At 44.2% G+C, this 15,506-nt stretch overlaps 1 protein-coding gene across 1 annotated transcript; it reads right to left on the minus strand.

Annotated features, from left to right (window-relative positions):
• Positions 1-522: 522 nt before the first annotated feature.
• CDRT4 (CMT1A duplicated region transcript 4) lies at positions 523-5,820 on the minus strand. The gene is made up of 3 exons (XM_021694522.1): positions 5,787-5,820; positions 3,539-3,613; positions 523-980 (listed from the first exon to the last, which is right to left on the minus strand). The coding sequence occupies exons 1-3, from the start codon at positions 5,818-5,820 to the stop codon at positions 523-525; spliced, it is 567 nt and encodes a 188-aa protein (XP_021550197.1).
• Positions 5,821-15,506: the final 9,686 nt, after the last annotated feature.

Consider the following 15,506-nt stretch of genomic DNA (forward strand, 5'->3'; position numbering starts at 1 on the left):
CCCACCCCGCCCAGTCTCAGAAATCTGAGATTCAGCCCACATGCCTCTTCTCCAAGTGCCTAACTTTTAATAAGTCCAATATCTCGCCTTTGTTCCCCCAGCCTTGGGAAACCTGCTTCCTGCAGGTGGCTACCTCCACTAATACCCTTGGGTTCTCTTCCCACCTTTTCAGTTACCTGGTTAGAAATTCTTTCTATCAGATTATCTCTGGCATAGTAACTGGAGTGATTTCTGTGTCCTGCCTGGACTGGGACTCATTCACCCTCAGTTAGGTTCTAAGCATCTATGGCAGGAACTAGAGTGTGGGGCTTCCCAACCCCATCTGACTATGATGCTGGAGGGGATATACCTGCCCACCCACAGCCCACATTCAGATCTGGTTTATCTAAGCCAATCTCTGCACAAGCAGGGGCAAGTTCACATTTAAAGGACATAGTGAAATTTGCGGCAAATGGAGCTTAATTGCTGTACAATCTTGGGCGGAGGAGCGGAGGGGGCGGGGATGACCGCAGGGACTCCCTGCTAAATATTTGAATGTTTCTCCTTGCTGGCTAGAAGGGAGCTGTATGGAAGCATCCTCATCATGGGTTTTCGAGAGAAGATGATCTTGTTATAGTTTGCAGTAGGATTTTCTCTGGCATCCGTATGAAAGTGCCTTGGCTCTGGGATAGTGGTGGGACCCATGGCCGGCATGGAGTATGAGCTCCACACCGATAACATGGTCTCTGACCTCGAGTCCTTCAACACCAAGTTTCCAGAGCACTTAGATGACTTTCTCCTTTTCAGCTGCGTGATGCTGGCTGGCTTGCTCTGCCTCGATGTCCGTTGGCTTTCCTCGAGTGCTTGCATGCATTCCAGATCTCTAGCTTTGCTTTTCTCAATGAGTCTTTTCACCATCGGGGACACATATGTGACATAGGCTGGCCAAGGGTTGTGTTTCTCAAGCATGTTCAGGGGAAGCCCGATGTTCTCTGTGAGTTCTACCAGCAAAGAGAAATACAGGTGATTTAGAGGCGCTTGCCTACAATGATCCAGTTCTTTGAAGAATTGGAGAGTATTGGAACCACATTTTGAACTTTTCCCCATCGCACAAAATTGGCCTTAACACCCCTTGTATTCAGTGGGAATAAAATCGAAACCAAAGTTGGGAGACAGAATGACATTCCATGGGGTATATCAATTAAAGGAACAGCATGGTGGTAAAGAGCAGGGAACTTGGGAGTCCAGCAGGCTTGGCTTCAGATCTTTATTTAATATTAAATTGTTTACATTCTGGACTTCTATTTCTTTTCCACCAACAAAAATGGTTACCAGGAGGCCATTGTAAGGATTAAATAAAGCAATATATTTTAAGGGCTTGGAACAGTTCAGCTTAGGGCCTGAAAACATGGGCTATGCAATTAGTCTGGTTGAGTCCAAATTCCTTCTATACCCACACAATCGCTGTGAACCTGAGAAACCCCTTAGCCTTTCTAAACCTTAGTTGCCTTATGTGTAAAATCGCGGTTAGAATATAATTAACTTCATAGAGCCTTCTGTGGGTTAAAGGAAATGTAAAGCTTTTAGCACAGTACCTGGCATGTAATAATCAGTAAATGGTAACTATGAACATTTTGGCTATGTCTCCTCTCCTGTACTGTTTTGTTTAATCCCCCAGTTAACTGAGAATGAGACCAAGGCTGACTAGCTTGCAAAACTAGGGAATGGTGGGTTTGAACTCAGATTTAACGGGCTCAGAAATCCATAAGCTTTTCACTATAGTGCTGGCCAGAAGTTTTGGGTATTTGGGGTAGGGAGGCTTTACTAGAAAATTCTATTCATCAGTTTACCAAACATCTTCCTTTGTAGATACCAAATCATGGGCAGGTCAGTCCCTCCTTTTCCCTCTGCAACTTCACTCTGTCTAGCAGAAATGCTTCACGATTTCACTCCTGGTGGTGCTACATTCCCTGTTTTCTCAAATGGTGCATACTTTGATCATTTCAATAGGGGTTTGGGAGGCAAGGAAGCTAAAAGGTTGATCTTGCCATCTTCAACCTAAATTCAGTGAAAAACGTTATCACTGGGGATAATCAGAGACAATGCAGATTATACAGTTATTCCCAGGCTGCCTTGTGGACATTCAGGAGCTGGAGATTGTCTAGGGACAGATTTGTCAGTAAAGAATGTGTTGGGGACAGATGTTGGTGAGGATGCAGAGAAAGGGGAACCCTCCTACACTGTTGGTGGGAATGCAAGCTGGTGCAGCCACTCTGGAAAACAGTATGGAGGTTCCTCAAAAAGTTGAAAATAGAGCTACCATAAGATCCAGCAATTGCACTACTGGGTATTTACCCCAAAGATACAAAAGTAGGGATCCGAAGGGGCACCTGCACCCCAATGTTTAAGCAGCAATGTCCACAATAGCCAAACTATGGAAAGAGCCTAGATGTCCATCAACAGATGAACGGATAAAGAAGATATGGTATATATATACAATGGAATATTATGCAGCCATCAAAAAAATGAAATCTTGCCATTTGCAACAACGTGGATGGAACTGGAGGGTGTTATGCTGAGCGAAATAAGTCAGTCAGAGAAAGACAAGTATCATATGATCTCGCTGATATGAGGAATTTGAGAACCAAGACAGAGGATCATAGGGGAAGGGAGGGAAAATGAAACAAGACAAAGCCGGAGAGGGATAAAAACCATAAGAGACTCTTAATCTCAGGAAGCAAATTGAGGGTTGCTGGAGTGGAGGGGGGTGGGAGGGATGGGGTGGCTGAGTGATGGACATTGGGGAGGGTATGTGCTATGGTGAGCGCTGTGAATTGTGCAAGACTGATGAATCACGGACCTGTACCCCTGAAACAAATAATACATTATATGTTAATTTTAAAAAATAAAAAAAAAAAAAAAGAATGTGTTGGGAAAGACTTCATCTCCCTGCAAGAGTTGTGTATTATTCTGCCTGAGGAAGGCAAGATGTGTGACATCACCTCTCACTAAAAAAAATGCACATCGAAGCTTCCAAGTGCAGACTCGATGATTCATCTTTGTCTCCTCCAAGCAAATGCAAAATGCAAAGATCTCAGGACGCCTGGCTGGCTCAGTCAGTAGAGTATGCACGCAATTCTTGGTCTAGGGGTTGTGAGTTCAAGACCCACAGTGGGTGTGGAGATTACTTAAAAATAAAGTTTAAAAAACAATGAATCATGGAACACTACATCTAAAACTAATGATGTAATGTATGGGGATTAACATAAGAATAAAAAAATAAAACCTAAAAAAAATAAATAAATAAAGTTTTAAAAAAAAATACAAAGATCTTCCAGGTTAAGGCATTTGCTTTTATCTGGCAGAGGTGAAACTATACTTGTTTGGAACAAAATGAGCAGCAGCTCTCCTTCATCTCCCCAGCATGCTGTATACTCTCTACCTCTGTAACAAGAGTGGCCGCCCTGAGCCCCACTTCTATGTCTTCCCCCGCCAGATCTCTCAGCTTTCGCTCTCAGCTCGCAGCAGGAGCTCCCATTGCTAAGGCCCCAAGCCCTACCTTCTTCTGTCTTTATCTTTCTTGCATCGATCATCTCCATCACTAAAGAGTTCTTCACATTGAAGGCCCAAGGACCTTGGAGGAAAATAACACCTGTTAGCCAGGGCTACCACAGAGTGAACTGAGAAAAGAGGATGCACCTTCCATGGAGCTGGGGGCTAGGTGAGCTCAACACAAGAGGTCACAGTAAATGTCGTTTTCTCTACCAGGATGCAAGCATGGTCATGTTACTGGGCCGAGTTTCTGCCTCCTGGCTGCACTTCTCAGCCAGCCATGGGGGGGAAGGTGATCATGCATGTGGGCAGTTTGATGGGAACTGTGGTCTAGTGGTCCTCAAATGGGAGGGTGAATCTGCCCGGAGGGCTTGTTAAAACACAGAGTGCTGAGCCTCACCTCCAGAGTTCCTGATTCAACAGTCAACGTTCTAAACCAGAAGTGGGGAGGGAAATGCTGACAGTCTGTGAGGTTTTATTATTAATTCCTAGTGACAGGAAACAGGTCCAGGAGATCTCTGTAGGTCCTTTCCAGTTCTAAGACTGGGAAATGAGCATCTGAGAAATTTTAGCCAAGAGTTCATTATTTTGTATGTTCAGTTTGGCCATCTTTGTGGCCCTTGAACATTTGAAATGCCATGGAGCATTTCTACCATCACGTGCTAGTGAAAAAAGGCTCAGATGGTTGTTCACAAGTTCCCCAGTGATGATAGTGCTATGGGTCAGGAGACCACACTTTGAGAACCAGCAGTCTAGGGCAGTGCTTCTCAAACTTTAGTGTCACCAACATTGCTTGGAGAGCTTGTTAAAACACAGACACCTGGACCCACCCACCCTGCGATTCTGATTCAGTAGGTCTGCTTGGGAGACCTGGGAATGTGCATTTCCAAGAAGCTCCCAGGTAAGGCTGCTGGTCTGAGGACCACACACTGAGTAACACTGCTTTAACTGAATAATGATTCTACATTTTTCTTTCTGCTGCAACATCCGCAGGGGTTGACGTGCCTGTGTGTGAAACATTCCCCTGAGATAAGCAAATTCCCAGGTTTTCCACCTCCTTTTTTTCTCCCAACCAAGGAACCGCTGTGGTATGCGAGTATGTTACTGACAAGGACAAACTTAAATCCCACTATATTTCTAAAGTAAGTTATTCCCAATGTCAGCATTTTGTTATAACACACCTAAAAAAGGATAGCATCCTAGACATTTATTCATACTCTTTTTTTTGAAAGCTACTTTTTGTCAAACCTGCTCAGATCCAGGCCTTATGGGGTCCCTACTGTCCCGTCTTAGTGGTAATCTTTCATGACAACACATTTTTAGGAGAATTCACAGTATCATTTTTCTGAGGTTAAAGAAGAAATAATGTTCACATAGTCCTCTAGCCTACAGCTTGAGGTAATAATAAACAACAAAAAAGAAAGTTCTATATCTCCTTCTAAGACCATGGATCTCAGGATTGCGGGCCACCCATCCCAAGTCCCCAGTAATGTAGAGGTTGTAACCCCAGTGCTCCAATGGAAGAGATTTCTTGACTTACCCCCCGTATCTGCAGAACTTTTGGAAATGTATGATAGGACTAATCCATCGGGCCAGATGATGGGAAAATGTTTTGAATTCATGATATTTGGGGAATTTGGGGATAATGCCTTTCATCCTTGCTTCTCAGTTTCTAGCTAATGAACCCTGAAGCCTCAAAGAAGCTCAGTTCTTAACAAACCGTTTGTCTCAACGCCCACGTGCGTTTGTTATAACCCAACATCTTGCTCAAAGCTTCTCACCTTATCTCGCGGGACCACCTACAATAGCCTGCTGTGGCTCCTGAACAATTGTATAGAATGGTACGTTTTTGCCATGCCTGCTCATGCAGGCAGGGAAACCCAAGGCAGGGAATGTTTGAGACGGCCTCAGAACTCATGGGGAGGACTTGTTTGTTTGAAAATAAAGGAGACAAATAGTTGACATTAAGTCTGAAGGCAAGCTGTGGGCTTTTATAATTTCCTTCAACTCTGGCACAAAGGTTCCATTTTGTCTCCCCATAAATGAAATGCAAACCAGCAGTCTACAGACAGAAACAGCATTGAGGGGGGGGCAGGAGACATAACACTGAAGTGGGTTTCTTGTTTCTTCTACAGGCACAAAGGCCTATGTTCGATCCACTTCGTTTTCAAGCCCAGCTCCTCCCACCCCAACCCATCTCTTGTCCCACCATTTCCAGAATCTCATCTGATAGGCTGGCAAGGAGTGACACTTACCTGGAATCTGACACAAATTTGCTACCTTGATCATGTTCGTTACTGTCTTAGGACCTCCATTATCTCACTTGGGAGATCAGGATGAATCTCTGCCTGTTTCTCTCACAGAGGTTATGGCTGTTATAATAAACTGTCCAGAAACTAAAGTGCTTTTAAACCAGCAGTCTTCCAACTTTACTGCATATTGGAATTACCAGGGATCTTTTAAAAATTCATATGCCTGGCTCCCACCTGCAGCACTGTGATTTAGTTGGAATGGAAAGAAATACAGCCGTCAGAATTTAAAAGCTTGGTTCTAATCCGCAGTAAGGTTGGGGAACCACTGTTCTAGAAACCAAGTCAAAAAACACTGAAGATTTATGGGGTATTCGCTACTTAGAAATGGGAAACAGGTTTGGGGGATCATTCAGTCCTTTTGCAGTTTTAAGACATACTAGCTTTGAAGGATTCTTGGATATATATGTATAAATATATATATATGGTACTGAATGTCAGCGGCCTTTAAGCATTTAAAAGGACCATAGCTCATTTCCACTACCACCTGCCAATACCAGAATTTACTTGGATCAAAGGACAGCCAGAGCCTTAAAGTACTAAGCTAAGAAAATTGGCTGTGGATGGTATCCTCATGCAAAGCTAATCTCACCCTCTGTCTGTGGCCACAAGCTGCATTCTTATCTCAGGAAACCATCTTGCAAAGGGATTTTGTGGATTCTAGGCAGGATTGATGGATGAGTGCATTGCCATAAGTCAACCCCACTCAGACTTTGTAGCCCACTAATGCTGTGGGAGTAATGCCGTTTGCACACTCATAATGAGCAAAACATTATCTCAATCCAGTGTTTCCTAAACCATGTCCCATAGAATGCAAGAATCTCTCAAGATGTTAACTGGTGTTACTCAAAGATAGGGGGCAAAAGGAGGTCACCCTGTAAGGCTACATAGATTGTTTAATCCAGGGGGCAGAGCAGGACTGCCTTCAGTCAGGGAAGTTTAAGGAATGATCTGTTAAACCAATTCCTTTAGTACAGCACTTCTCAGAGCCTTTAATATGCTACCTTGCTCTGTAACCCTGCAAAAGGGACATTGCTATGCAGTATCCGCTCATCTCATTTGACCAGGACCTGATCCATCCGTCCATCCATTCATTCAATAGGTAGATCATATCATGGAACTAGTAACCAATAAACGTTCGGGTGGATTCTAAAGCACTGTCCTTCTGCATCCTTGTTTTGGAACTCTGAGCATCAGAGGCAGTGATGACCTAAGAGGATGGAAGGATGAACTTGCTCAAGGTATAACCAGATCTTCAATGACTCACTTCCTCTGAAATCAGCCTCAGAAGCTCAGTCCCACAAAAGTGAACGTGAGGGCCTTGTGCTCCATTGGGAACTAGACCTATTTTCCTCTGTTCAGCCTCTCTCCTCTCTCCCCTGCTCCAAGCTGCAGGCATTTTGTCTTGCTTGCATTTCATCTCCCACTCTTCTCCTGGAGTCATACCTAAGAGTCTTGTCTGGCCCCAGAAGGAGAACAATTTCCCAAACAGGAAACTGATGTGGGGTGTTGTTTCACCTCAGCCTGCTATCCACCACCCCCTCCACCTCGCATACCCTCCCCTGCCCTCTGTTCCCTTTTCTGCCCTCTGGCTACTCTTCATTTATTTTGGCTGAAGAGGAAGCTGCCACTTAGGCTATTAGCATCTTGGAAGGTTTATCTCTAAGATCAGCAGAAATGTTCCTGTGCGTACATCAACTTGATGCAGTGTGTGGTTGATGTGTTGATGTCCATCCCAAGTGGCCTGCCCAGGAGACACACAGAGCCCCCCTCTTACAGGCCAAATGCATGCTCTGACCCCCTGCATTCCAGGGAAATACAGTGCACATCCAACAAGCTTCCCATTAGCCCTGCCTCATCATGACTCTTTCCGCTTCACTACCCCGCCCCATCCCATGGGTGTCATGGAAACTCTTGTCATAGCCTCACCTCTACTTGGTGGGCTCTAGGGGGATACACGTTCAATAATGGTTTGATGTGTCTTTAAGGACACTGATGCTAGGGAACATGGGAATCCTACAACTGTTAAGACAGAGGACAGTGAGAGTGGGGAGAGGCAAGCTGATCTCCACCTCTCCGTACGCAACAATGTGCTGGCCACCTTCCCATCCTCATCTTTGCCCTTCCCCAAACACATACACTCCACTCCAAAGAGAGGAGAAACAAGCCCATTACTGCACTCTGTTAAGCTGTACCCGATGGACAGCATAGTTGGTAGCTGTCAACATGTTCGGATATAGACCATGCTTCTCTCTGGGGGAAGCAACTGTCTCTAACTACGTCTAGGGTGGGGAGGTGGGAGTCTAATCAGAATTGCCCATCTTCTAACACAGACCTAGCATTACTGATTCACTATTTATGGTGGTTGGGAGGGGGATACACTGTTTCTCGAAAATGCTTCTGTCCTCTACATATTTTCTCTAAAGATTACGCATGTACTTTGAGAGAGACAGAGTGGAAATAAAGTTCAAGTACCTATGGCCAAGCAATAGTCATTCATTAATGCATGCATTCAACATTGAATTCCAAACCCTACACTTGTAATGCATGCAGGTTGCGCTCACCCAAAACACTTTATGAATTCTCCACATTCACCTCTTGCTTTGGGGTCTGCCCTCCTCAATGTCAAAGGCTTACAGGGCAGATTTGTTTTCTGTGCCAATAACAAATCAAACAAGAATAATCCATGTCTTCTTCATCATCAAGAAAAAAAAGCAGAGAAGTCTCTGTGCAGAGGCCAAGACGAGTCCCAGGACTCACTCTGCAGATGGTTACTGAGCGTCTCCATGTACCAGGTACCGCGGTGAGTGCTGGAGACACAAAGCAGAATGAGGCACAGCCTTGGTTCAAGGAACTCACAGCCCCTTGAGGAAGACAGACCACAAGCTTCCTAGCTCAGCCTGGGTGGGGAGAGATGTCAAGAAACAGATTTGAGAAGAGAAAATGTGTTTGTGCTGAGTCTTTAAAAACAAGGGAAATGATGGTCAGCAGGCATGGTTTAAATGCCAGCCTCAGTGTTTTCAAATGTTGAGTGATGTGCTCAGGGCCCACATTCTTCTTCCAGTATGCAGATCATAGAGGCTGTTTCCAAATGGTATCCTTTCTGCATATGAACTACAGCGTTGAGTGGCTAAAGGAACACTTTACAAATTCACCACTGGAAGAATCACTGGGCATTGTATACCTATCAGGTAGAGCTATGGATCTGAATTTTATATTTACCCAAGGTCTATTCAGCCATAAATATTAAAATCTCCATTTTAAGATGTAACATGAAGACCCATTGGGCACAAAGCACATGTGGTCATGTTATCTATAGATCAAGTTCCAAATCTTAACATCAAATTTCCAGAGCAAGCCAAACAGGTATAGTCAGAGGAGAGCTTTTCAACCTTTTCCTTCCATGGACATTTTGGGGACACTTGTACATGGATAGGCTAGACAGGTAGGAAAGATGTGGAAAAACAGGCAGCAAGAAATAGTCTTATAATTTCATAGTCAGGAAACCAAATATGAAAGGCTGTCAGCAGTTTGAGCTCAGAGACCTTCTCTCTGCCTGACAGCTGGCTCATGAGCCATGGGACTGTGAAAATGTGTGGCCCCACGATGTTTAATCAATCAGAAAAAGGAAGTCCTGCTTCACTGGAACAATGGGGCATTGTGAACCTAGAAAACACATGGGGGAAACAGGCAGGCATTTCCCAGGACTGGCCTCAATCAATGGGCCAGGCCACCCCCTTCTGAAATGCTCAGAGCACTAGGAACGCAGGCCAGTGTTTGTTTTGAAGAAGGTGACTTGCATTTGAGACTTGGCCTTGAAGCAAAGCACTAAAGTAGCTGCCTTCTATAGGATTCAATTATTCCATCAGCCTATTGGCAGCATGTCCTCAGTATGATACAGTTATCCCAGTTCATGCCAGAATGTGAGAAAATCCACGCGTCGCACATTGCTTGCACCCAACTCTTGGGTCACAGACAACTCTCAATTATGATTGAATAAAAACTCTCAAATGTCTGGGGTTGAGTTGTCCCCACCCAAACCACAATCTATATTAATCATCCTCCTGAAAACTAAGAGTTTGACTGTGCTTTGTCCCGGATCTCCTCATTCATACTCAGCAACAACTTTAGTCCTAAAACAACGTACAAAATGGAAATGAAACAAAAGGAAGAGGTGACGTTTGGGACTGAGGCAAAGGAAGGAAAGTTTTGAAGATAGATACTCAGCACTATTACAGGTGGAAGGTGGGGTGAAGGAGGCTAATGTCAATGCTGTGCCAAGATAGCTCTCTCTGATTAGCATAGTCCCATACTCCTTCTTGCATGTGGCCAGCCCCCTCATGCACTAGCAGATTGTGGGGAGGAATCAGAACAAATCATCACCTTTCCTAGAAAAGCAATTCAAGGCATGTGTCATCTATGATGGCCAGTTGCATCTTGCTGTATTTATTTGCATGTGGCTTCATAACAGAAATTATACATCAGCATTATAGAAAGTTTGGAAAACATTATTTTTTAATTTCATAATCCCACTTACCAACACACATTTATCTGGGTGCTCTCATTCTTGGCTTACATAGTGATGGCCACAAAATGTACATATCCTTCTGAATCCACCATTTTTGTCCTAACATTAAGATCGTATTTTCTCATGTTCTTAGAGTCCTCATGGTTATTTTAGAGGCTGCTTAGTAATCCATCAAGTGAATGAACTATTATGAATCATGCCTGCATTTGGGAATTTTAAGGTGTTCCAATTTTAGCCGCTGTAAGTGATGGCAGTGTCTTTTAAAATGGAGAATTCATTGGTGCCCTTCTGTTGTTTATAAACCTGTGTATAGCAAGGTGCTCAGGAAATGTTGGCTGCTGGTTTTTAGTCTCCCAAAGGTCTCAGTACTGCCAAAGCCACTCCCCTATCAATGCTGAGAGGTGATTTGTGTCCTCCCTGCTCCCCTGTCTTCATGGACAAAGAACAATTAGGATATTTGTGGCCATAGTCTCTAGGGGTCCTACCATCTCCAAGGTCTGTCGTTCACTGGAGCACGACCCATAGTGATGAGGTCAGAGACTAATACAAAATCTGTGAGCAACTGCTCCCAGTGCCAAAATGAGGCAGACTTCAGGCAGAAGAACTGTAGCTAAACCCCACCTCTGCCACCCCATCTGGAAGGGTTGGGAGAGAAGTTAAAAAGAATCAGCTCCCTGGGGACAAGACCAGCTGTGCACAGGGAAATTGCCCCTCAAAAGCAGCCTGCATGTTGCAATACTTTAAGACTGTATTGCTAGCAAGGAGATAGCAATGAGAGCAATGAAAAATACTCTAAGTTTTCAAGGTATGGTGCCTAGAGCTCAAGGCGTAGGAGCCAAGTGAAAGCCACTCAACAACTGTCTCCAAACAAGGAGGTACAAAATATTCCAGCCAACTGTCAAGACACTGGGTGACTGCTGAAGGAACCAAAGAACCTCAAAAAGCAAACCAATTCCCTATAAAAGTACAATGAGCGTGAGCCATTTAGTGAAGAGGCCACCAATTCCAACTCCCCACTCCTCCGCCCAGCTGTAATGAGACCATTCCAGCAATATCACTCCCAATTGAAATCATATATGCTCTTGATAAGGTCCCTGAGTCATCAAGAAATTGTCAAATTATGTGCCATTTTTCTAGTGAGAAAGCAAGGAAGTATGAAAAAGATCTTTCCAAAGTTTACAAGTTTCCCCCAGCAGTATGCGAAGGGAGAGGGTGCCATTAACTTGGGAACATCCATATTTGTTCTCTGAAGTGACTGAATAGAAAGGGGGGGGCCTCACTGGTTATATGGGTTGACAAAAGTGGTCCCTTTTGCTCTTGTTTACTCAGCAATCTTCTGAAAATTGACATATCAAATTACTCAGGTATATGTCCCATTACAAATTATTATATTGGCATCCTGAGTTATTAATCATTTTCCACTGAGTGTGGTCAAAATCACTTCCCCAAAACCGTATCACTCTACCTCTTCAGTACCACTAGGACCTTGATAGTTAACCAAAACATGCTCCTAAGACCCATCTCTCTTCTGAGAATAGATTCTTATTTCTAGCCATATATTAGACAAGTTTCTCTAAGTGTTTTGTCTTTTCATCAAATTTAAACCTGTTTGAAACTAAGTATCTGTTATTGCACCTATATTTGCACAAACATCTCCTCCATCTCCATGCCCTGTGTCTGTCAATGACATCACCATCCTTCCTGACACTCAAAGTAGGAATTCAACTCCTCCTTCCCTCTCACACTCCGAATTCAGGCTCTGATCTCCAAATAAGTCTTCCCACCTTTATTCTTTTTCCCTCTAGCTCATCCTCCATATGGTGGCTGCAAGAAGTATCATTTATAAATATATTAATTTATCCATTCAACAAATATTTGCTGAATGCTCCTTCAAGCACTGTGCCAGGCATGACATTCTAATCAGAGAAAAACAACTGAGAAGGTTCTGATCGTGTCACACTTCTGTTCAAAAATTATTTACTACCTATTTCCAAGAATGCCCTTTCCTTAAAATCTAGTCCCAGAAAAGCCTCCCGATCTGGGCTCTGATCACTATGACTCACCTCTGCACACACGCATAGACACATGTGCACTCAACTCCCCACTGTTCCCTCACACTGGCCAAGCCCTGAGCATGTACCACTGCCTTTGTCCTGAGTCCTCTTCTCACTTCCCACTTCTAAGGGGCTGCATGTCCCCCAAAACCCCACTCAGAGAAACATTTCCTAACCCTCGCAGGGGAGAAAATCTGTCCTTCCCCTGTGCTCTTGGAGGAAGGCAAACATAACCCTATTATAAGTAGCATTTACAACATTACGTGAAGAAAATTGTCAGGGATCAAAAGGTGTAGGATTTATCTGAAGCCTTAAGTAAACTGATAAAATTGTGTTCAAAATCTGAAAAGCTGAGGATAAGAAGCAGAAATTTGGAGACACCCCCACCCCTCTACATCCCTGGGACTTTTCTGCAACAAATTCTTTGTTGGATCATCACCAAAGGATGTGCCCTCTCTTCTCTCAGGGGAGGGTGGTTTTTTCCCTGAGGACCCACAAGTTTCTGGACCTGGAGGTGGGTGTTCATCTTCCTTACTCCCCACTGCCATTCTCAAACCATTTTCCTCCCTTCTTCTTTGAAGCTCATCCTATCAGACCATACCACCCCTTTCCCACCTGGTTGTTGTCAGTCTCTGCCCCTCAGCCACTGACAACTTCAGCTTCTGGCACACTGGCTTCCTTTGTACCAACATCACCCCATTATCAATAGTGGTTTCTTCATCATCTCACGAGTGATGCATGCATACTGCCTTCCCTCCCACTACAATGGATAAAGTACCCACATTCTTATCAAAAAACACCTCTCCACTGCATCCCAGGCTCCTCCCCTTCTTATCTTCCAAAAATGCAGTGGTCATGGGTAATAGTTGACCACCCTCGTGTCCTTGAAACATCTTCCTACTTGGCTTCCATAACATCATACAGACCTGTTTTCCTCCTATTTCACTTGTCACCCTCCTTTTCAGATTCCACTGATGGTTTCTGGGCTCCTTTCTTTTTTTCTATCTCCACATGTCCCCAGGATGACATCAATGAGTTCTGTGGCCTTGAAGCTCATCTATTTGCCAAATCTTAGCACTAACTTGACCCTGTCCCCAAAGACCAAACGTATAAATCCAACTGCCATCTCTACATTGTCATTTGTATGTCTAATAGGACCTCAAACTTGTCATGGCTCAAACACAACTCTCCACCCTACTCCCTAAAATGTTCCTCTCCAGTCTTTCCCATCTCAGAGAGAGGCACCATCGTTCACCAAATCACCCGATTCAAAAATGTCAAGGTCGTCTTTGATTCCTCTTGCTTCTTCACTTAGTACATACAGTTCATTATCTTCTCCCCACTCACACTCTATTATTATGTAACTCTTCATCTCCACCCTAGTCCAAGACATCAATATCTATTCACTGGACCACTGGACACCTGCTCACTGGTCTCCCTGCTTCCACTCTTATGCCCTTACAATTCCTTCCCCACAGAAGACCCAGAGTGATCATTTTTAAATATAAGTCAGATTAAGTCATTCCACTTCCAATACCCCAATATGCAATGCAAATTCCTGACCTTGGCCTACAAAGCTCTCCTTGATCTAGCCCCCACCTACCCTTCTGGCCTTAGCCAGTTTCACTCCCCCACCACTCACTGCAAGGCCACACTGGCCTTCCTCCTCTTCTCAAGCCCACCAAGTTTGTTCCCACGTTAGCATCCTTCTGCAGCCTCTGCCTGGGATGCACTTTTCCCTGATTTCCACATGGGTTGTTCCTTCTTACAAGTCAGGATCCAGCCTAAATGTGAATTCTTCGGGAGGCCTTCCATGACAAGCTAGAGTAGCCACCAATCGCTACCAAATCTCCTATTTCAATTCTGTGCATGGCACCATCCCTGACTGATATATATCCTATGATTTATTCATCTGTTTATTTTCTCATAACCAACTAGAAGGTAGGCTCCATAAGAGCAGGGATCCCATTCATCACAAACTCTGTCCCCAGGCACTTGGAAGAAAATCATTAGATAAATGAATTCTCCTGCAATTGCCACAACAATCATCCCTGGAATTTCTAAAAATTTTTGGAAATCCAAACATCAGGCAGCTACATGCCTGTGCAGGGGGCACAAAAGGAACCATGGACTAAATGACCTGACAATAGCTACTATGAAAGAAGGTCGATTGGAAAGGTGAGACATCACCCTAATAAATATGACAAACAGATAATGGCTCGTGAGAAGAGCTGGGTTCATGTCCTAACAACAATACTTACTGCTTCCAAGTGGGCAATCACTTCCCCTCTCTCTGAGCCTTAGGTTTGCCCCATCTATAAAACAGAAATGATACACCTCTCCTGTAGGACTCTGGTAAAGATTAAATGAGACACCTCTGTGTGAAGTGCCCAGAAGGAGCAACGCTCAGAACCACAACCATCCAGGATTCAGGCTTCATGAAGAAGCTAAGTGATTATTTATGATTATAAATTAAATGCATGCTCCTCCCAACGCCCCTCCCCACCCCACTGGTCTCCTTATCTCTCCTCCCAGGGCTGGTCCAGTGACACTTCCCTTGGGAGCCCGTTCAGCCATGCAGGTGGGCTTACACGTGCACCCCCTTGTACCTCAACTCTCAGGGCCGTTTGTCCCACTGTCTGTTACTTAGTTGGTATACATCGCTCTCCCTTCCTACACTGTGTTTCTTAAAGCTCAGAAGTAAGATCTTTTTTTTTCTTAAAGATTTTATTTATTTATTCATGAGAGACAGAGAGAGAGAGAGAGAGGAAGAGGGAAAAGCAGATCCCTGGGACTCGATCCCAGGACCCTGAGATCATGACCTGAGCCGAAGGCAGATGCTTAACCATCTGAGCCACCCAGGCGCCCCAGAAGTAAGATCTTTAATTTCCAGTCAACTCCCGGCCCACATGTTGTCTACTTTGAAGACTAACTATGATCATGATGTAAGGCCAGACTTGCTTACCTTTTTCTGATCTCTTCTTGTCCTCCCTTCTCCCATCTGGAAGCTCTTGCAAGTCTCTGGTGCAGTTCATTTAACTAGGTTTCTGGAAAAATAGAATGAGAAAGGTAAATTTGTAAAAC

Source organism: Neomonachus schauinslandi, chromosome 15, assembly GCF_002201575.2.
Source record: "Neomonachus schauinslandi chromosome 15, ASM220157v2, whole genome shotgun sequence".
Lineage (NCBI taxonomy): Eukaryota > Metazoa > Chordata > Mammalia > Carnivora > Phocidae > Neomonachus > Neomonachus schauinslandi.